Source organism: Lissotriton vulgaris, chromosome 5 (assembly GCF_964263255.1).
Source record: "Lissotriton vulgaris chromosome 5, aLisVul1.2, whole genome shotgun sequence".
NCBI classification, from domain to species: Eukaryota; Metazoa; Chordata; class Amphibia; order Caudata; family Salamandridae; genus Lissotriton; species Lissotriton vulgaris.
In genome coordinates, this window is record NC_141693.1 from 607,065,168 (window position 1) to 607,086,874 (window position 21,707).

The 21,707-nt window shown below is 45.6% G+C and overlaps 1 protein-coding gene across 3 annotated transcripts in view; it reads right to left on the minus strand.

The window, feature by feature from the left end:
* Nucleotides 1-21,707, minus strand: part of IGSF21 (immunoglobin superfamily member 21) — a 1,410,224-nt gene that overhangs the window by 252,478 nt on the left and 1,136,039 nt on the right. For all 3 annotated transcript variants that reach the window (XM_086920143.1, XM_086920145.1, XM_086920144.1), the window contains exon 5: nucleotides 11,416-11,531. In XM_086920143.1, the coding sequence (XP_086776269.1) occupies nucleotides 11,416-11,531 (116 nt within the window). The remainder of the gene's footprint in view (nucleotides 1-11,415; nucleotides 11,532-21,707) is intronic.

Genomic DNA, 21,707 nt, shown 5'->3' on the forward strand with positions numbered 1-21,707 from the left:
TTCCCTACTGTTGCACCCACTGGAGTGGAAATAGTAATTTTAACCTCTACGCTATCCAACGCTTTCCCTACTGTTGCACCCACTGGAGTGGGAATAGTTATTTTAGCACCTACGCTATCCAACGCTTTCCCTACTGTTGCACCCACTGGAGTGGGAATAGTAATTTTAACCCCTACGCTATCCAACGCTTTCCCTACTGTTGCACTCTTTGGAGTGGGAATAGTAATTTTAACCCCTACGCTATCCAACGCTTTCCCTACTGTTTCACCCACTGGAGTGGGAATAGTAATTTTTATTCTTTTGTTATTGTATGTTAATAATATTGGCTATTATTTAATTATATTTTGTTACTATATATATATGTTTTAAGAAATATGATTAAATAATTTTTATTTTTTTACTTTCATTAATTATTTAATTATCATTAGTTAATTTAAGTATTCTTAAGTATATTTTAGTACTTAGTTTTTAATATTAATTTAATTTAATAGTGTTTTTAGTAAAGTCGATATTTTTTAAAACTATATTTTTGTAAACGATATTTTAAACTCGATATTTTTGTACTTACCTATTTGTAGATAGAAACTCGATATTTTGTCAGTCGATATTTTTTACACGATATTCTTGCAGGTCGATATTTTGGCAGTCGATATTTTTTCAGTGATCCAGCTGGGTCCCTAAAATATATCACTATGCAGTCTTCTCGGGCATTTTTAGGTGGCATTCCAAGCCACTCATGGGTCTTGTCACACTGATCTGCACACTGTCCCACACATCAAAAACCCTATTTTGCTATGGCCAGTTGCGGAATTTGAGCACCTGTTTGCCAGATTCAGCCTTGGCTTGCCTGAGAGCAGGAACTCAGAATAATACTACAAAGTAGGGACATGCAGAGGGGGGAGGGGCGTAAACTGTATTGTTTGGTAGATATTCTGTCCCATTGACAAGCCCCACACGGCTCATCATGCTAATATGTGGCCTGCCATCCAAAACAGGGAGAGCTAGAGCCACATCTGTTTAAGGCTCCGGGGCATAATCAAGTGACCATGGCAGGATTTATCGGGGCAGGCCGTAGAAGGAAGTACTTGAAAGAACAATACGTATAATCTTGATGAGGATAATTCATGTGGACTAGGAAAGATTAGAATATGGACTGGGACTGAGCATAATAACGTTAGATAAATCCCCAATGATGAAATAAGGGCAACGAGTATTAAGAAAAAAAAACTATAGTCCATTAAAAAGAAATAAGAAAGAATTTGTTAAAATGAGATAAATATCACGAGGTTAACAGTGATACATTTTATTTCAAATAGAGATCACAAATATAAGGTTTACAGATGACTGTACGTCAAACATAAAATGGACATATTGGCATCATAAGAATACAGAAAGTAGTGTCAAATTGGATTATAAATACAGTGTGTCGTATTTAATATTGGAGCCCAGATGATGTCCCTAGAGGACGAAACGTGTCGACTGATTTGAATTTTCGAAAAAGCTGGTCTAAAAGATATGTGGAAATGAACTGTGACCTTTAAAGTAAAAGAAGAAGTGGACTTGTTAAAATGAACTTTGATTTTTTAAATAAAATAAGAAGAACTTCTTTTGGAATAACAGTCTTCTGCCTATGGACTGGACATTGAAAGGATTCCAAATATTGGCGAAATGTATATTTAGAGATTGTTTGGCGTTCCTCTTGTGTGCAATTTTTTGGCATATTCTAATTGGTTGATTGATTTAATTCCTGGGGCGCAACATTCATATCATAGGTACAGGATGAATGCAAATTATTGGGCCTGATGGACATCAATAGGGTGGTGAGTTATGGAAGTTGGCGGGAAGTGAGCAAACTTTCCCACTGTTTTGAATTAGCCACACATGAAGTGGCGATGAAGCAGCAACTGGACCAGAGGTGGAACATCTGTGGACTTTCCCCCTGTCCCTTTACCAATAATGCATGGGGCTCATTAACAATCTATTTAGCAGATGGTCCCTCCACTGTGGATTTTGCACACTTTCTTTATTTCATTTTTGGATTTTTGGACTGTGGGTGAGCTAGGGTCCTCGTGATTGTATGGCCAGTCTGGTTAAGCAGTAAAACCGCCAAGTAGCTTACTGTGGAAGTACTAGAGCAATCAACCTCACTTGGTGGATCAGTGGAAAGATGACCCCACACTGGTTCCATGAAAAGCCTTTTCTGTGTTAGAGCAATTTCGCTGCTAATGACGTCATCAGCCCTTTCTAACATTTTGTGGATAGACTTATTATCTCTGCAAGTTGCACTGCTGCTGCCAGCAGTGCCGGATTAAACTGTGTGGAGGCTCCCAGACAGTCGAAATTTCTAGATGCCCATGCCAATTATCTCCTAATACGTTTTTCATTTTACCAACACCAACAATTTTAATAAACCAATTTCATTACACAAAGCTAAACATTAACAATTATTAATGTTTCTAAACAAAAAATAATAAAAAAAAACATTTTATAAACTAACAAAACTTTAAATATTCACTTTCTTTAATTTGTTTGTGGTGGAAATATTATTTGGAACCGTAGTCGCTGGGCCCCTAAAAGGAGTGGGGCCCATGAGCGGGTGCCTACTTTGCCTATTTGGTAATACGGAACATGCCGCTAGTAGTTTTATCACTGGATAACTCAGGAAAACCATTCTTCCACCAGCAGGGTACAAAATGGAGCGGGCCCAGCTCAGCCACCCCCTGGGCTCCGACGGGCACAGATGGGCCACACTAGATCTGGTCTTTGCCCGGACATGTGCCCGGGCATGTCCCGCGTTGCCGGTTCACCTCGCTGGCTATAAATGCCCTGCGGAGCCGTGCTAAGATGTCGCGACTCCTCAGGAGCCATTGGATACTGGTTGAATGAGTCCACACTAAACTGCCCTTCCACGCACAGTGCAATTACTTCAGTGCTACCTACTGCTATAGCAATGTGTGCTTTTTTAGATCTTTTTTTTAAATTGATACTAAATATTTTCTTTTTTGATATCGTCGATGGGCGAGCAATTCCCTCAACAACGTTTCACAAACATTATGACAAAACGAGCATTGACAAAGCAAAAAGGCTTGACAACAGCTAATGATTTGCCAACGCTTGTTTAAGTGCTCGGTATTGCGCCTCTTCCAGTATTGTTGATTGACAGCTCAAGGAAAAAATCTGCGTGGCAAAGAAGCGCCTGCACAGCCTGTAATGTTTCCTTTGAAGCTGTGGCACGTCTTCTGTTGACTTGTCCCTGCTTCTATCACATCCCATCTCCTGTTTTCGCGCGATAATGAAACGCTTCAACATCACTGCAAGAAGAGAGGCCCCGCGCTTTCTGTGCTCGGGAGCTGGCACATTAAATCTCTTTTTCTGTTGTGTGATTCTGACAGTGATTTAGAAGGTAAAGGGAATAGATTATGATCGGATTTATTGATACTAGGCCCATGTGAGATGCTGTGGGTTGTAAGTTTTCTTCTTGTAATGAAAGAATTATTTATTAATGTGATTGGTTAGAATGTAATTAAGTGAGAGAGGTCTGGTAAAGGTCTATTTAATTGATATGAAACCTTTTTTTTAACAGAAAGTAATTGATTCTTTTCCTGGCACTGGTATTTATGTTGTGTTTGTAAGCTTCTTGACTGAACATTGATTGGTGGTGATTGACAGCCCCATGGGACGCTGCGTTTCCTGTCTGGTAATGATCAGGCGGGCCTGGCTGTGTGTAAGAATTAATACAGGTCGAATGTGAGTCTCAGCATTAAGTTGCTGATTGTCTAACATATTTCCTGGTTTGCATTCATCAGGCCATGCTTTGCCTAAGTGCGGACAAAACTCAGGTGTTCATGCTTGCGCTACCATGCCCCCCCATCCCCCCGCAAATATAAAAGGACATAAACCATAGGGTTCTCCATAACTTAGCCCTGTCCTTCTCACCATTTTATTTTATTTATTTAGTCCGTTTTATATAGCGCTGGCAAGACCCGATGGTATCAGAGCACTTTACAGAGCAAAAGTATGGACAGGGTCAAGTCGGATGCATATGCTACATGATATAGACTCAGAGATGTATGAAGTAATTTACACATGTGTGTGTGTGCGTTTGTGTGCGTAGAGTTCGAAGTGTGACAGGATAACAGTAGAATACAAAGAGTCCACTGTAAGAGGAGACGGTCAGGATCAGGGCTAGGTGTTAGGGTTTGGGGGGTTAAGGTGTTAGTTGAGGAGACAATCCTTTAGATGTCTTTTGAAGCTCGCAACGGAAGGGTTTGTTTTGATGTGAATGGGGATTGAATTCTAGATTTTGGGGGCATTGCCCAAGAAGGAGTGTGAGAGGGCTTTTTGTTTGTGTTTCTATGGCGGGATGAGTGTGTTGGTCCTCCTTAGAGTTCTGGTATAGACAGCCTTAACTGATTTGGATGCCAGGTACATTGGTTTCCCAGTGTGCAGGACTTTGTGCGAGAGGCAGGTCGTTTTGAAGCAGCATTGGGCTTCGATGGCAACCATTTAAGGTTTTCAAGGAGGGATAGAACAGGTCATTTTTTTTTGTTCCAGTGACCATCCTTTCTGCTGCATTTAGTGTAGTTCTTAAAGGGGGGAGGAGTGATTTTGCATTGGCGGTGAGGGTGGCATTCCGTCCAGTCTAGAAAGTACCATCACTTGAGTGGCAGTCTTTAGATGGTTTGGGGGGGGATGAAGGGTTTGATTTTGTGTAGGATTTTCAGATTATAGAAAGCGCTCTTAGCTGAGTTTTTTATGTGTTGGCTCATGCGTGCATCAAGAGAGATCCCCAAAGATTGGATTGATTTTGATAGTGTCAGTTTGCAGTTCACAGCATCAATGGTATTTAGCCATTCTTTGACCTGGGTAGTTGTCCATTGTTGGATTTGAGTAGGATTTCTGTCTTATCTTGGAGGAGTTTCAGGTCGTTGAGTTAGAGACAGTTTTGGATTTCTTTGAGGGTGAGTTTTAGTCTCCGAAGGTCTTCTAGTGATCTTATTTCTAGGTAGATCTGGGTGTCATCTGTGTAGAGGTGGTAGGGGATATTTGACTGTCTGAGAAAGGATGTGATGAGCTCCATGTAAATATTGAAGTGTAGGAGCGAGTACTGAGCCTTTGGGGACAGCTCTGGTAATGGTGAACATGTCGGAGGATGAGTGGGTAATTTTTATAAGTTGGGAGTGATTGTGGAGGTAGGAGGAGAAGCATTTCAGGACCACACTGTCAGCTAAAATCCTTTTTTGGAGGGATTCTAGAAGCAGGCTATCATTGGTTATGTAGAATTCACCCACAAGAACTCAAGGTGTAACAAGATGTGTGGTCTTGTGGATGATGAAGAAGCATTTGGCTTCGAAACATTTTGACACAGACACACAGGAGGTGTTGTACATTAATACGTTAAACCTCCATCTCACTGTTTTTAACAATACCAGCAAGGGGTTTTATTAAAAATCTTTTTGCAAGGTATTTTTTTTAACATTTTTTACATTCACTCACTAATCACTGCTGACCCTACCACTCATACCCTCACACACTACACATAGTGGTTACATCAAGCGCTCCCGCCTATCCGTTGGTTAGTAGCACGCCGCGCTCCATAGAGGGGTGCGAAGACCCCTATGATGAAGCATGACACCAAGGACCCTTTTGGTGTATGAGGGGTATTTAAAGAACACAATGTGCTTCCTACCACTGAAGGAAACAGATCACCCACAAGACCACACATCTTGTTACACCTTGAAATCTTGTGGGTGGATTCTACTTGTTTATGAATTATAGTCAGGGGATATTGAATCCACTATCAGTGTCCCTCCGGACACCTCTTCTCTCCACTCCCTCCTTTGATATTTATAATATCATTGGTTATGTTCAGTAGAGCAGTTTCCGTGCTGCATCCTTTCCTGATACTTGACTGTAGAGAGTCGAGGAGATTGTTGGAGTCCATGTGTTGATTGAGTTCAGAAAAAACACATTTCTCAAGTATTTTGGAAAAGAAGGAGAGGTTGGAAATGGGTCTAAAGTTGATGAGGTCGTTTGCGTCAACTACAGGTTTTTTAAGCAAGTGAGTGATTTGTACTAGTTTGATGCAGTCGGGCATCAACATAGTGCTCAGGGAGCAATTATCTTTGTCCAGAGTGGGGTTATGGCGTGGTTGAGGTTTTTAAGCTAAGGATGCTAGGAGAGGATCTGCTAGGTGAGAAAAGGGCTTGGAATTCACAATCATCTTTGAAATGTCTTCTTCCAAGAGAGAGTTAAATGTCTTCCAGCTATTAGGGGTTAATGGAGGTCCTGGGTGAATGTTATTTCTATCTGGTTTCTGGTGGGGGATGCCCCTTGTGAGTTCAAAGAAGGTGCCATTGTGTTGGTTTCTTTCATGCTGAGGGAAGGTTTACTGGTGGATGATAGGCATTGGTGGTCCAGGGATAGATCGATCTTCATGTTTTTGACATTGAAAGATTTCACAAAATTGTTGCAGTGTTCTTTGGAGACATGGGGGTTTCGTTTTGGAGCATTAGAGTTTATAGTTTAATGGTGGGAAACAGTTCTTTGGAGCAATTTTTTGCTTTGTCTAGGGATTTTCAGAAGAATGTGGCTCTTACTTTTATAAAGTGGTTTATATAATTTCTGCGTTCTAGTCTGAGTTGATGAAGGTGGGTTGGGGAGGTTATTGCCCTCTATAGTCTATCACCCGCTCTCAGTTGTCTTCTTTCTGCATCTTTAATAAACCAGGCTCTGGAGGGAGTAGTTTCCAGAGAGGCAGTTGGTCAGGGATGGATAACATTGTAGAGTTATAGTGGGACGTAAGATCATCTGTTGAGAGGTTGCCAGTTGGTGGGGGAAGCAGATCCATCATTTTGTCTTCTAGATCATCTAAGGGAATCTCGATTATGTTGAGAAACCATTGTACGGTTTTGTGAGTTTGAGTGGGGGCCTTTCTGTTTGGTTGAGGTGGAATAGAATGATGTGGTGGTCTGGCCAGTCAATTGGAAGAATGCTGTCAATACTTATTGCTTCTTTATGGGCGATGATGGCGTTCAGGGTTGTGCCTCTGGTGTGGGGTTGACCTTTTGTAATGTTGGAAGTGATCCATGAAGTAATATTCATTACATTTGTCTTCCACTGTCTGCGACCTGTGCACCAGTTCTGCCAACTAACGACTGCTGTTCAAAAGGTAGTTTTATCCACATGCAACCACCATGGGTCCAGGAGGGCTGGATCCATGCAGATTCCATGGTATTCACATAAAATAAATTACTATACCAATGAACCCAGGTTGGACCTATTTACATTGTCATTGACTGTGTATCCGATCTTCCTAGACCTACGTTGGACCCCCCTGGGCTAGCTCTTGAAGTCATTATGTCACATTTGGATTTCTGTAATATAACGTGCATGGTTCTACCTATCAAGATTCAGAGGACAACTTCACATGGCCTGCAGGACTTGGCAAGAAATCAGGCATAAACAATTTAGGGCGTGAATTAGGGTTTGGTGGACAAAGTAAAGGAAGGCAGGGTGGTGGAGGACTTTACATCAGCCACCATGGCTTTTGTCCCCTACCTAAATTTAGCTGGCCGCCGTCCCTGCAGACATCTCCATCAGTGGCAGGAACTGGTGTCACAGTGGTTCCTGTCAAACCAGTCAAAGTTTGAAGGACAGCTTCATCAAACTTGACGTGCAGCTGTCAAAAGTTTCCAAAGTTTTTCTTTTTCAGAAAAAAATCACCAAAGCTAAGGTTTGTTTGTGAAAAAATTAAAACGAATGAACCCCACACCATGGGATTTGCCTCCCATGGTGTGGGGCTCACTTTTCATTTTTGCTATCCAAGGTGGGGAGTAAAACAAAAGGGATCTGACCACCCACTCTAAACAGAGCGAAAGGTCTGATGGTTTACCTCAGATGGCCTCTAATCCCTCGATCGCCAGCGAGAGGTTTATGGCAATGCAAAAAATGATATGCCTACTCATCTTCACATACATTCCATTATGCAGCTGTAAAATAGACTTGTTCTCTCCCATTTCATCTGTTGTGGTACTTGACTACAAACGACTTTGCAGCTAACACCAGTTGTCTCTCTGTTTTCTTCTTTCATATCCACATTTTCATGCGCTCTACGCTTGTACCCATACTCCTGTCCAATCGTCTCAAGACTGCCTGCTAGTCTACTGCCCATGATCAAATGTATCTGCAAGGATGGTTCCCATTATGCTTGGCTTGTAGTTATCAACAAATGCAGCCATCTGGAGGATGGCTGCTATGCATGTGCCCATGCTCAAATCCAACCAGGATGTTCGCAACTCTAGTGCCCACGTTCAAGTCTACTGGTGTACGTGATGCAGTCTATGATTGTGCCCATGCCAAAATGCACCAGTATGAGCGATGCCAGCTACAATTATGCCCATTTTCTTGCAGAAAGGAGTAACCGTGTTATCAACCCTCCGACAGTCCCTATAGAGGGCTTACCCCCGCACAGTGTTTAGGACACTCACCAGATTGGTCTGAACAACACTTAACATTCACTCTGGTGTGCTCACTAACCGTATTGTGCTCTGAATACTTACCATGGATGGCTCTCTGTTGGATCTGGCCCTCTCTGCCCGGTCAGCCCCAAACCTTTTGCCTTAACCCCTCCTGTTTTCCGTACCCATTTTTGTTTGTTTTTAGGACTTAGAACACTTTACCACTGCTAACCAGTGCTAAAGTTCCTGTGCTTTTTCCTTTAAACTTGGTAAAATTGGCAAACACCAAATTGGGACATTCAATTTTCTTGTAAGTAACTAGTAAAGTGTACATGTACCTAGGACCTGTAAATTAAATGCTATTAGTAGGCCTACAGCACTTATTGAACCACCCACATTAGAAGCCCTTTAAAACATGCACCAGGTCTTCCATTACAGCCTGTCTGTGCTTTTTTAAACTGCCATTTTGACCTGACATGATAAACCTTTTACCAGGCCCAAATCTTTTTTAATACATATATCACCCCCTAGGGTTGGCTTTAAGCAGCCCCTAGGCCAGGGTGCATTTCATTTGAAAAGATGGACATTAATTTAAGACCTGGTAGTGAAGCATCCAAGGTGAGTACCTGTGGCACTGTGCAACTGGTTAAGCAGCTGGAAGAGCTCAAGTAGGTCCAATTGCAGAGAGGCCTCTGGGGCGTATCACACATTGCTCTGGACACTCACTAAAGAGGTTTCACCTATTATACACACCACAGGGCCTCTCCTATTGCAAAATGTTACTATGTAGAGATCACCAATTGCACTAAGCTCTTGTCTCTCATTAACCGCATGCGCGCTAGCGGGTTTTCCCGCTGTGCGCTGGAATTTCAAAAATCCTGCGCTACGTGACAAAGCCAGCTCGTCATGCGCGCAGCGCAGGTAACGCCCATGACGAGCTGGCTTTGTCACCCGCATCGAAGGGGTTAAGGAATGTTCACTAATCAAGCTATGCTCTGGGCACTCACTAGAGAGGGATTACAAATTGCACTGTGCTCTCTGGGCATTCATTAGGGAAGGATCCCCATTTACACTCTGCTCCACACACGCAACGCAATGCCTCTGCAATTGCACTGGCTCCAGAAACACACTCAGGAGAAACCATCAGTTGCACAGTACTCTGGACACCACTCACATAGGGATCAAGTCACTCACCTGGGGACTCTCCTTCAGCTGTCCTCAGAAACTCACAATAACATTCTCATAATTTCATTGTTCTCCAGAAACTCATTAAGGATGGTTAACCAGCCGCATGGTGCACCAGACACTCATCATGTGCACCTTCCCATTCGCAGGGCGCCCTGAATTCTGGCTATGTGGGCATCAACGATCTCATTTTACTGTGGATACTCAGCAGAAGGGTTTCAGCAACTGAACAGTGCTGTACACTTTTGCTTTGGTGCCTCAACAAGAGCGCATAGACTTCCAGCACGTCGTACCAATCTCGTGGTGCTTTAGGCCCATACAACGTGGCACCAGAAATCTCATAAGGTGCTCACCAGGGATACCTAATCAAGCACACATACTGACAGATATACACCATGAGGGTCTCACTAAATACTGTGTAGTCCAGGCACCTCTCAATATTCAAAACGAGATCATAGTACTAATAAGGGACACCAGACCATACAGACCATCTGATACCCTTCATAGAGGCGTCACCATGTGTATGCTGCTCATGACACTCACAATGAGACCTTACTGTTGGCACAGGGCTGTGAACACTCACCCAAGGGTTTTCCTATTTGCAATGTGGTTTCCACATTTGCACTGTTTCCTGGAAGCTCACAAATGGCCTAATCTTTCGTAGGAATGTTGAGAAATTCACCATGGTGTATCACCATTCACAAGAGATCTGGAAAATCAATATGAATACTCACAGTTGGCATGGTGTTATTGACACGGACAATGGAGGATTCACCACTCACAAGCCCTACTGCTTGGCCCAATCATTCCCATAAGGCTTCCCATATGGTCTATCGGGTCTCCCCGATGTTATGGTGGCCTGGACACTGACAACGGGGCCTCACCATTGGCCCTTTGCAACTGATACTGAAAATGGACGCTTCACGACTTACTCAGCACCATTGGTATGCACTGTTGGACCTCCTCATTGTCCCACTGTATCTCCCCATTTTGCACCAGATATTCTCCAATGGGCTTCACCTTTAGCATAGTGCTAGTGATACTGCTAATGGAGGATTCACCACTCATCCGGCACCATTGACACTCCCCCTTGGAGTCCATATGCATGATTGGGTCTTCCCCATGTTGCAGTGCATCAAAAACCCAACTCACCAATAGGGGCCTCAACATTGGTCCGGTGCTATTGATACAGAGGATGGAGGATTCACTACTCACGCATCACTATTGATACTCAGTGTTGGACCTAATAATTCGAAAAAAGCCTCTCTATAAGGAACATTGGATCTCCCCAAAGTTACAGTTCACCAAAAGGCCCCACCGTTAGCACGGTGCTACTGACAATGGAACATTCACCACTCACTCTGCAGTACTGAGGCTCCCTCTTGGATCTCCCCATTCACTCAATGCTCTCCATTATCATCATTGAGTCTTATCAATGTTGCAGTGCACCAAAAATTCAACACGGGGCCTCACCATTTGCATGGTGCTACAGATTCTAAATGGAAGATTCGCCACACACTCGGCACTCTTGAAACTTACTGCTGAACCTCACCATTCAAACGAGTATTCTCATATGGTCGTCTCTCCGGAGTCATTGTGAACTTGATATTCACTAAGAGGCCTCACCATTGACATGGTTTTACTGATACTGGCAATGGACAATTCACTCCCACACAACTCGATTGGCTCTCACTATCGAGCCTCACCATTCACAAAAGGCTTCCCCTATGTACCATTGGTCCCCCAATCTTGCAGTGCTTTGGACACTCACCATGGGAGCTGGCTTCCCTCCTGAGATGATGCACACCAACGTAAAGTTCTGCGCCTGGTACCTGCTGAAGGGGGCGGGCGACTCTGCGGCGATGACTGATATGGAGCCAGGTGGAGCTGTGCAAGGAAGAACAAACACATACAGCTCAATCAGCTGCATTTCAGAGGAGGAAAGTACATGACAATAAATGCAAGATTAGAACAGGCTTAATGGGAGAGCAATCAAATTCTCAACGGGAAGATCCAAATCCTTGCTCATCATCTGCATCATCCAAGAATACTGAACGTAGAGCTCTAGATCTGGGGAGAGTGGCGACTTGTAAGACCTAGTTTAGGAAAACAAATCCCATTGCACCTTGATTCAATATACCTTGCTGCTCAATGATCATCAAATCGTAAAAACACATTTCCCAAAATGTTACATTATGTGATTCAAAGTAACTTTCTTCATAAGCACGCACCTCGCCTGGGGTGATATCAGCGGGAGACAGGTTTGCACAAAAAATGTCCTACTGAGAGACAATATCTACTCAAACTAGTCTCCTGCTGGGATGTCACACGATTTTTTTATGCAAGGTGAGTAGTTGCCTAAAAAATTGTCACACAACATATCAGCAAGCCACGTTTCACTATGCAACTGTATGTTGGCAAAATTATGGAGTTTCACATATTTATTTTGAGAAAAAAGACACAATTTCACATACTGCTAGCTAGAATAGGTCCTAAGATATTGGAACTAGGTTGATACAGTTCTTTGCTGGAGTATCACCTGTGAAAGAACCCCTCCCACCCAGTGGCAGCCACCTCAAACACAGGGTGGTGAGGTAGGTGGAGGGAACGAGGGATGGGTCACGTTCTGTGGGGTGAGGTTAGAAATAATATACAGATTTTTTTTTAATGTACTTGAAGCCGCAGACCCCCTCCCACATCGCACCTCCTCTCTTTTTCCTGGTCCCTTTAGCCCCCGGTACAGACTCCCATCCAATCATCGTGCTGCAGAGCAGCACAGGGATTGGCCTGAGCGGGCTGAAAAGACGCTCATCTCAGGTCAGGGAGTCTGTGGGGTTTCTCCAGCACGGCTGCTCAATGCTGGAGAAACGTAAGTGCGTTTTGGTCAGACTGAGACGGCCGGCCCAAAACATATATGCGCACTTAGGGGCAGATTTATGTCGGACTTGCGCCACGTTTAAGCCACCGCTGCGGCACGCAACGGCGGCATAAACGTGGCTCATCCCTGCGACCCATTTACAACGTGACGCATCTAGGCAGTTTGGCCTGCTGTTTTAGGCTACCCAAACTGACATGCGCACTTAGTTTTTCTCCGCCTGGCTGTGTTGCACAGCCAAGTGGAGAAAAGCCACAGGCTCCCAGGTACTGTCTGAGCGGTGAACCATGCTGCTCAGACCATTCCCAGCATTTGAGAAGCGCTGGGATTGGCATCTGGAAGCCTGCGCAGTGTGCACCAGTCGAGGATCGGGAAAGGGGGAAGACATGTCCCCCCTGCCGCCCTGGCACATTGCATCAGGAGCAGCCACCACTGCACATTTTTGGCCCCTCATCCTTTCAAAAAGTAACTCATCATATTATGGAGAAGTAGTGGAAAGATGTAGAGCGTCAGATTTTCTTGGGTTTGTTTGCTGGGAACTGGTCTTTCCCAAGTTTAGGCTTTTCCTGGAAAGCTTTGGGCGGTCATGTATCTGTATCTGTCTCTGTTTCTATATGTCTCTGTCTCTATCTATCTGTCCCTGTCTCTCTCTGTCTCGGTCTCTATCTGTCTCTGTCTCTATATGTCTCTGTCTCTGACTGTGTCTGTCTATATATCTGTCTATCTCTATCTGTCTCTATCTCTATGTGTCTCTGTCTCTATCTGTCTTTGTCTGTATCTGTGTCTCTATCTGTCTCTGTCTGTATCTCTGTCTCTATCTGTCTGTCTCTATCTGTCCCCGTGACTATCTGTATTTGTCTCTGTTTCTATATGTCTCTGTCTCTATCTGTCTGTCTCTGTCTCTCTCTGTCTCTGTCTGTATCTCTGTCTCTATCTGTCTCTGTCTGTATCTCTGTCTCTGTCTGTATCTCTGTCTCTATCTGTCTCCGCCTCTATCTGGCTCGGTCCAAACAGGAAGCTTCTGGAAAGGCCCTTTAAAAGACAGCTGTGAAAGCGCTTACAGCTCCCTTTTAAAAGGGCCTTTGGGGAAGCTTTCTGAATGTGCCAAGACGTCACAGAGGCCGTTAGTTAACAAAGATGGCCACAGGAGCATAGGTAGTGAATACCAATTTAATATGTATGTATCCACTACGTATGCTTCTGCTGTTATCTTCTGTGTTTACTGCCGGCCTCACTGGAAACGTAGAAATGGCAAGGCAGGTCCGTAGGCTGCCAATGAAGGCCTGCCGGGCCACTGGCGGCCTGCGGGCTGTACTATAAGTACCACGGCTCTACTGTGTCTCTCCAAAGCTCCTTTTCCCTGACTCTCCTTGTCCACATGCCTCCCCATGTACACTTTTACTCTCCAGTCTTCTCTTCGCTTCCCTGTATCCCTCTATTTTTCACTACACCCAATACCCCCCATTTCGCTGTAGCTCTCAACTCTCCCTTCTCTTCCTTTTCCTCTTGAGATTTCCAGCTAGGGGTGTACAGTGGGTGTTCCAAGGCGTGATTTGCCTTGGAAGTATTGGCAAGCCCACCAAAATGTACCTTTGTGGGCCTTCCCAGACTTCCAGCCAACCTATTACCACCTTTGAATCTGACCTTTTCCAGGATAGGAAGAGGAAGGGTCAAAGTTTGGGTATGGCCACAAATATGCATGTTGGTGGCTGTTCCCAAACTTGCACGTCAAGGCATGCCTTCAAGTGCCCATTACTGTTGAAGATTTCTCCACACTTTTGATTGGAAATCCACACTAGTAAACACATTCATTCCGAGTAGGAATACCTTTGTGTCTTTCTTATATGAGTAAATGGATATATTCGGCTCTAAACTTACATTTATCTTTAAAAAAAATTGGGAATTGTCTCCCACATCCTCGCTCTCTCGCATTCACTCTCTCTTCTTTCTCTCTTGTCTCCCTTCCCCTGCATAATACCCCTGATCAGTGCATCCTTACCTGGATATCAGAGCTCCCCATCTCTTGATTTTCCTCTGTATTCCATCACTGTCCCCCATTCTCTCTCCTTGCATTTCTTGTCCCTCTTCACTCTCCCTTTCTGCTAATCTCTGTGCACCGCTAATGTTTCAATTTCGCATCGTATTATCTCTCCCTTCGTCTGTCACCCTTCTGTTTTGCGTCTCTCCAGGGGCTCCCGTTCATCCGCCCCTCTACCATGTTTCATTACCTCTCACTCTTTCATCCACATATTCCTCAGTAGCTCTTTATCCATGCCTCTATGTCTCCACTCTCCCCTCCGCTCTCTACTTTTCACCTTTCTCCCTCCACTCTGCCTCTTATTTCTCTGCTGTTTACATCTTTAGCATTTTCATGGTAATGTTTTTTTTTCTGCCATTCCTATCAACTATTGTCCCTTTATCTGACACTTCCCCAGTCCATGAGCACATTGTGTCCATCTTTCTCCATTCTTCCATATATCTCCCTCCACTCCTTTCCTACATTTACCCTCCATTTGACTTGTTCTGTAGTCCTCATATAATTCCACTTCCATTTCTTCAATGAATCTCTGTAGTCTCCGTCCCCTTTCTTTTGTTTCTCCTCGCTTCAAAAATGCCGTCATCCTGCTGTCTCTATAGCTCTTTATTCTGCTTTCTCTCGTCTCCCCTTTCTGCTGTCTCCACTCATGCCTCCTAGATTCCACGTTCCTATTCACCATTCTACCCTGTATCTCTCCACTCGTCTCCCGCCACCCCCTTCATTCATTCCCCTGTATCTCTTCACTCCAGCCAATGTCGCTTCACTCGTCTGCCAGCCTCTCTGCTCTGTATCTCTACATTTTTTCCTGCACCGGATCTCCCCATTTCCAGTTTCATCCTTTGTGTTTTCCATTATATTCCTCAGCATTTTCTTTTCACTCTCGGTGTATCTTTACATTCTCTCCATATCTCTCCAATCTTCACGGTATCTTACCATGTATATTTTGCTGCCCCCTCTTTTCCATTCCTCCTGTATCTCTGCTCTCCAACCCCCATTCACGTCACTCTCCAGCCAGCAGCTCTTCCTTGTATCTCTAACCTCTTCCCTGTATCTTGCCTTCCCTCTTCCATGTTCGTCTTTTCTGTTTTCCCTGTATCGTTCAACTCCATTCGCTATCCATTGCCCTGACACTCTCAATTCTCTCTGTATCTCTGCGGTCTTCTCTGTGTCTCTCAGCTAGCTTTCCTTTCTTTACTTTATTCTCTGTATCAGGGCTTTAAGTGGGATTAAAAAACACTGGTGTCTCTCTAAGGGGCGTGGCCATGTAATGATTTACGTGGCTTAAGAACACGTAAAATAAAAAGAAATCTGTGCTTAGCATAGAATACGGCCCGATTGGCATTTTGCTGCTTCTGTCTCATGGCATCCAGACATATAATACAACAAGTAACATCACACCTACAAGTCAGGACAGTTGATTTTGTCAATGATTGTTAGTTGCATAAGATAAACAAGCAACAACTACGGCTTAATTGTACATAATATCAAACATGCTTCAGTTCTGACATGATGAAACTGTGAAAAAACTATAAGGAGTCTCTTTGAAGTTACCTCAAAGGCAGTTAAGGGTGGCACTACTGCAGAGTTAAGATTTATTTGTTCACCCTGAGGGTGAGGGCAAAAACAGAGAGGCCAATAGGGACCCGTCTCAGCACCTGCATTTTTGGTCTCGCCTAGCGTTTCAGCGCATGTGCTGCTCGCTTGGCGAGACATATTGTGAGAGAGGAGAATTTAGAAGGGTACTTGAAGCCCCACCGATCATTTTCATTGGGTCGAATCAGCTTTTTTGCTTAACGCTGGCTTTCCATTGAAAAGGATGCTTTTTGGTCACTGCCCTTTCTCCCTTTTGGATGGCCCATCAGGACTGGGTCATCTGCTTCACGGCTGTCGTGAAGCAATTTCTTATCTTTAGGGGGGCCATCTGTTTCTAATTAGCATGGCCTTAGTGTGGTCACTTTCACTTTCACGGCCGCAACATGTCCACCCCTTGACTTGCCATCTGGGAGCTCGAAGGGACCGGAGTAGCCTAACCCTGCTCTGTGGGCAGCTTGAAAGCACGTTAGCACGTGTGGGAATTTAAGAGGGTTCAAACCCCCACACCATTATATTCTTTATCCTGAGAAGTGGAAGAAATCCTCAGGGCTTTTAACACATTAACCACAACAAGTATCTGGGGTGGGGGAGGGGGCGCTGATGAGTAAGCAGGGGCTTTAAATCTTAAATGTACAGTCTTGGGTTTGAACAGAAGGTGTCGGTCCTGCACAGAAGGGGCCTTCAATCTGTCTGCCTCCGCTCCCTACTCTTTCATTTGTGATGGTAGACTACAGGATTATTAAAGGACCCCTACCCCCCAGACTGGAGTGTCAGTCTGACTGACCTCGGTATTCTTGTGTCACCAGTTGTTTCCAGTGTAATGTGAGACTGCTCCCGGTGTGTCCTGGTGTGTGCTGCCCTGTGCCCTCTGCTCTGAATGTAACTGCCTTACCATCCTCCTTCTGGCCTCGGATCCTGAGACCGCTCGGGTCTGACCGCCTCCTTATCTACTGCTGCCACGCCATCACTTGCACAAGATCACAGTGTGCGTTAGTGCTCCGGCGGGTGCTTGCTCCTTGAATAGTAATAAGCCTGTCATCATTCTCTGGGCGCCCTCTGTGCCCCTCCAACTCCACTGTCCATCCCTTTGAACCCTTGCACAAGAAAGCCTTGGTTCACCACAGTGCAGTTGTACCCGGGCACAAGCACTGTTTGGACTCTAGGGCCCCCTGAGGGTGAAACCTGCTCTTCCTGCGGTTCCAGTCCCTCAATCTCATGCCACGCTGGGATGCACCGGCAGGGACAGCTTATCAAAGCATCCTGGGTCGGATCTGCCGAGGGTCAGCCATGGCGTCTTCATCGAAGGCTAATGCACCCGGGCCTGAGAGAGGGAGAGGGGTGATTTGTGTGCTGGGGTGTTGGCCTTTATTCTTGCAGCTTACAAGAGGGGCCACCACTGATCACACTGTGAGAGGTGACCCTGCTAGTTCACTTGTGTGCAATAGTACACAGTGCCATATAGGTGGGCAACTAGAGCCAAATTTCGTGGGGGGGGGGGGGGGTGGTCTGAAAAAGATTTCGGGGGGGATAATTCTTCCAGCCATAGGCAGAGTGGCTCTAAGAAGGGGTGAAAACACAACAAAAGACTCATTAACAAGTAAATGGTCTTTTAAAGACCGGTGAAGTACTCAGGAGCAGCTGCAATTAGACGGTCGCCAGCCCGCGAAGCTGTCTCAGCCCAGGCTGACACACAAGACGGGGTGGGGCTGAAGCCCGGTGAGCCCAATGGGTGTTGCTTGCCTGGCGCCATATATGTGCACCATGAAGCCCCCCTCATATAGTAAAAGATATTTATCTGCAGACGGACCCCGTCACAGTTGTGGAATTCACTGCACTACATCCATGAATTAGGGAGCTACACTTTTTAAATAGGATGACCGCTCCTACATGGCACTATAATGTAGCAGTCTAGGCACTACTACGGAAAGAGTTTAACAGATCAGCTGGAGGAATCAACCACAAAAGTAAGCACTGGCCAAGCCAGGGATGATTGATGTGAGCAGGCTTGAAGTTTGCTCCTGACAGTATCTGGTGAGAGCTCTACAGCAGAGAGCGCCTACAGCAATCTGTGCACGGGCATCTGCGATCTATCCAGATTTAGTTACTTAACTCATGCTGCGGATATGGTTTCAGGGGAGAATCTCCTTTTTCAACTTTCTACTGCTTAGCAGCGTGTGGCCCAATTGACCAGTTCTACATCGCACAGTGGTTCTCTTATGGATAGGGCAAAGCACCACGCCATCAGCCGCGAGTAGCCTGAAACATAAGATTAGGACTGGCTGACTGCCCCCCGTGGAGGGGTGACCCATGTTCTCTGCCTGACACACAGGCGGTCTCCACCAGCCTCTTGTTTTCGAATCCCCTCTATTTTCATTTAGTGTTGAACGTTAACCACCCACCTGTCAGTGAACAGCATAAGAGAAAGGATTGTCTACATGTGCCAAATTTTTCTTTATTTATACGTTTTTTTCTTTTTTAATTTGTTTATAAATTGTCTTTTTATTGAGCTCCCTTTGTCTTCATTCTGCTTTTACATATCTGAAGGTATTTAAAAAAAATGTGTGCCTTTTCAAGTGGGAGAAAAGGTTTGCTTCTGTTTTATTCATGAACCAGTCCTCCAATTTCACACCCTATGCGGTTGGCACGGTTCTGTAAGTGCCAAAGTGAAGCTTATACTTTGCACGTATCGGGTTATGTATGCTCAAACTTTGGAAGAACTTTCTCTAGTTGTCAAAGAAATGTGTTGGTGGTACAGATATTTCTTTAATTTATAATTTGAAAGACTAAAGTCTAACCATAACTCAATTGAGCAGATTTTGGAGGCTGTGATAAAGGGAAATAATTGATAAAACTTATAAGATTCGGACGTTGTTATTGCTGAATACTTTTACGTAAGCACTCGATCCAGCGAGATGCAGGTTCCTGACAGATAAATGTTCACAAATGTGCATTAATCTACTGAGCATTCACATTGAGCGCAGTCAGTGCATGTTTGGCTCATCCCAGACACCAAATGGACACAGGGTAAGTTACTGTGTTTTTTTCCAAGCTGGAAGTAAAGTGTCTCGCGTATGTCAGCTCTTGCCTCTGTTTCCCAGTCCTCTTCACCTCCACCCTGAGGTCTCCCCGCTCGCTCATGCTCCCTTTAAGTATGCTTCCTTCTCATGGTTAATGTGGATGTTCCTGCTTTTTCAAGATGTATCATTTTTTGGAGTCAAACGCTGATCTCAATCAATCAATCAATCATGACATTTGTAAAGCGCGCTACTCACCTGGAGGGGTCTCAAGGCGCTGGGGGAGGGGGGTACTTTACTACTCGAAAAGCCAGGTCTTGAGTTGCTTCCTGAAGGAGAGATGGTCCTGGGTTAGCCGGAGGTGGATGGGGAGGGAGTTCTTTGTCTTGGCTGCCAGGTAGGAGAAGGATCTTCCTCCGGTGGTGGCTCTGCGGATGCGTGGAACATCGCCGAGGGCGAGGCTGGTTGATCGTAGCTGGTGGGTGGGAGTGTAGAAGGTCAGGCGGTTGTTGAGGTTCTTGGGGCCCAGGTCGTGGAGGACCTTGTGTACGTGGGTTAGGAGTCTGAACGTGATCCTCTTGCTGACGGGGAGCCAGTGTAGGTCTCTCAGGTGGCCGGAGATGTGGCTGTGTCGTGGGATGACCAGGATGATTCGTGCGGAGGCGTTCTGGGTGCGTTGGAGTCTTTTCTGAAGTTTGGCTGTGGTTCCGGCGTAGAGGGTGTTTCCGTAGTCCAATCGGCTGGTGACGAGTGCCTGGAAGACCGTCTTCCTGGTTTCGGTGGGGATCCATCGGAAGATCTTGCGGAGCATGCGCAGGGTGTTGAAGCGCGATGATGAGACGGCGTTGACTTGTCTGGTCATCGAGAGGGGTGAGTCCAGGATGAAGCCCAGGTTATGTCCGTAGTCCGTTGGCTTGGGAGCGGTGCCCAGGGCAGGGGGCCACCAGGAGTCATCCTAGGCGGAGGGTGATGATCCCAGGATGAGGACTTCCATCTTGTCTGAGTTTAGTTTCAGGCGGCTGTTCTTCATCCACTCGGCGACGTCTTTCATCCCTTCGTGTAGGCTGGTTCTGGCGGTGGCGGGGTCATTGGTGAAGGAGAGGATCAGCTGGGTGTCGTCGGCGATCTAGACTCGCGCGAAACAATGTCTGCTTTCAGGTAAAGTTGCTGTCCGTTCACTATTCTGAGGTGCTTTCATCTGCGCCACTCGGGGTGTTTGCTCTTTCACCTAATATATCTAAAGCGCCCTTTCTGTTGGTATAGAAGATGAGGTTCATTGCATTTTTTAAGCTATTAGTATTGTAAATAACAATGCCTTGTATTTATGTTTTAAAACCCAAAACATAAATAGAAGGCATTGCCATTTACAATGCATGCCAATAGCTCAAAATCATATGAATGCGAGACCTATTGCATTGCAAATGCTTGTTAGAACTACCGGTAGGACCCGGCCCACTTAAAGCCCTGCTCTGTATCTCTTCACCCCAATAATTTGCTCTCTTCTCTCTATATCTTGCCACTCTGCCGCGTGCCTCTGCTTCTCCAGTATTGCTCTGCTTACCCCGTATCACGCCATTCGACCCCGCATGTCTCCATTTTCTCCTCGTCTCTTCATTCTCGCCCATACATCTGCACTAACTCTCCTTTCTACCTCCTTCTCAAAGCTTGTTTTCTTTTTCTCCTGACGCTGAGTCTGAGGCGCCGCACAATAAAATGCCGCGTCAGGGCTTCTGGGAGGCTTTATGTACAGATGTGACAGCTCACAAGAGCCGGGATTCATCAATTGTTCAAAGTGCTGCAGAGAGGCCCACGGGAGGACACCGCTAAAGCCAAAGCAATTTCATGTTTCTGCCATTGTCTCTTCTCTGGTTGTCAGGAGGTCTGTGGGTAAGCTATTCGCGCAGTGCCACGAGCACCGAGCTTCCGGTCTGCTAGCACAGACATTCCCCTTTCCTCGCTCAGCCTCCGCGCAGCGCTTCCTATCTACTCTTAGCAGACGCAGCAATTGATACTCATCTCCCCAGGGTGACAGCAGCGGCAAGATTTCCTACACCAGAGCCGAGCTATCCACGCTTCGCTTTGCGACACCAGAGCAGAGCTTCCCATGCTTCTCCCAGAGACACCCGAGAGGAGCTTCCCAAGCCTCTCTCTGCAACACAAGAGCCGAGCTTCCTACAGCTCTCCAGGGACACCTGAGCCGAGATTCCCGAGCCTCTCTCCGCAACACAAGAGCTGAGCTCATCTTCCCACGCCTCTCCCAGATACACCAGAGCCCAACTTCCCAAGCCTCTCCCAGACACGCAAAAGTTGAGCTTCTCAAGCCTCTCTCTTTGACACCAAAGCTGAGCTTCCCACGCCTCTTCCAGACACACCAGAGCAGTGCTTCCCAAACCTCTCCCAGACACACCAGAGCCGAGCTTCCCAAACCTCTCTCTGCGACACTAGAGCAGAGCTTCCCAAGCCTCTCCCAGATAGACCGAAGCCGAGCTTCCCACGCCTCTCTCTGCAACACAAGAGCTGAGCTTCCCAAGCCTCTCCCAGAC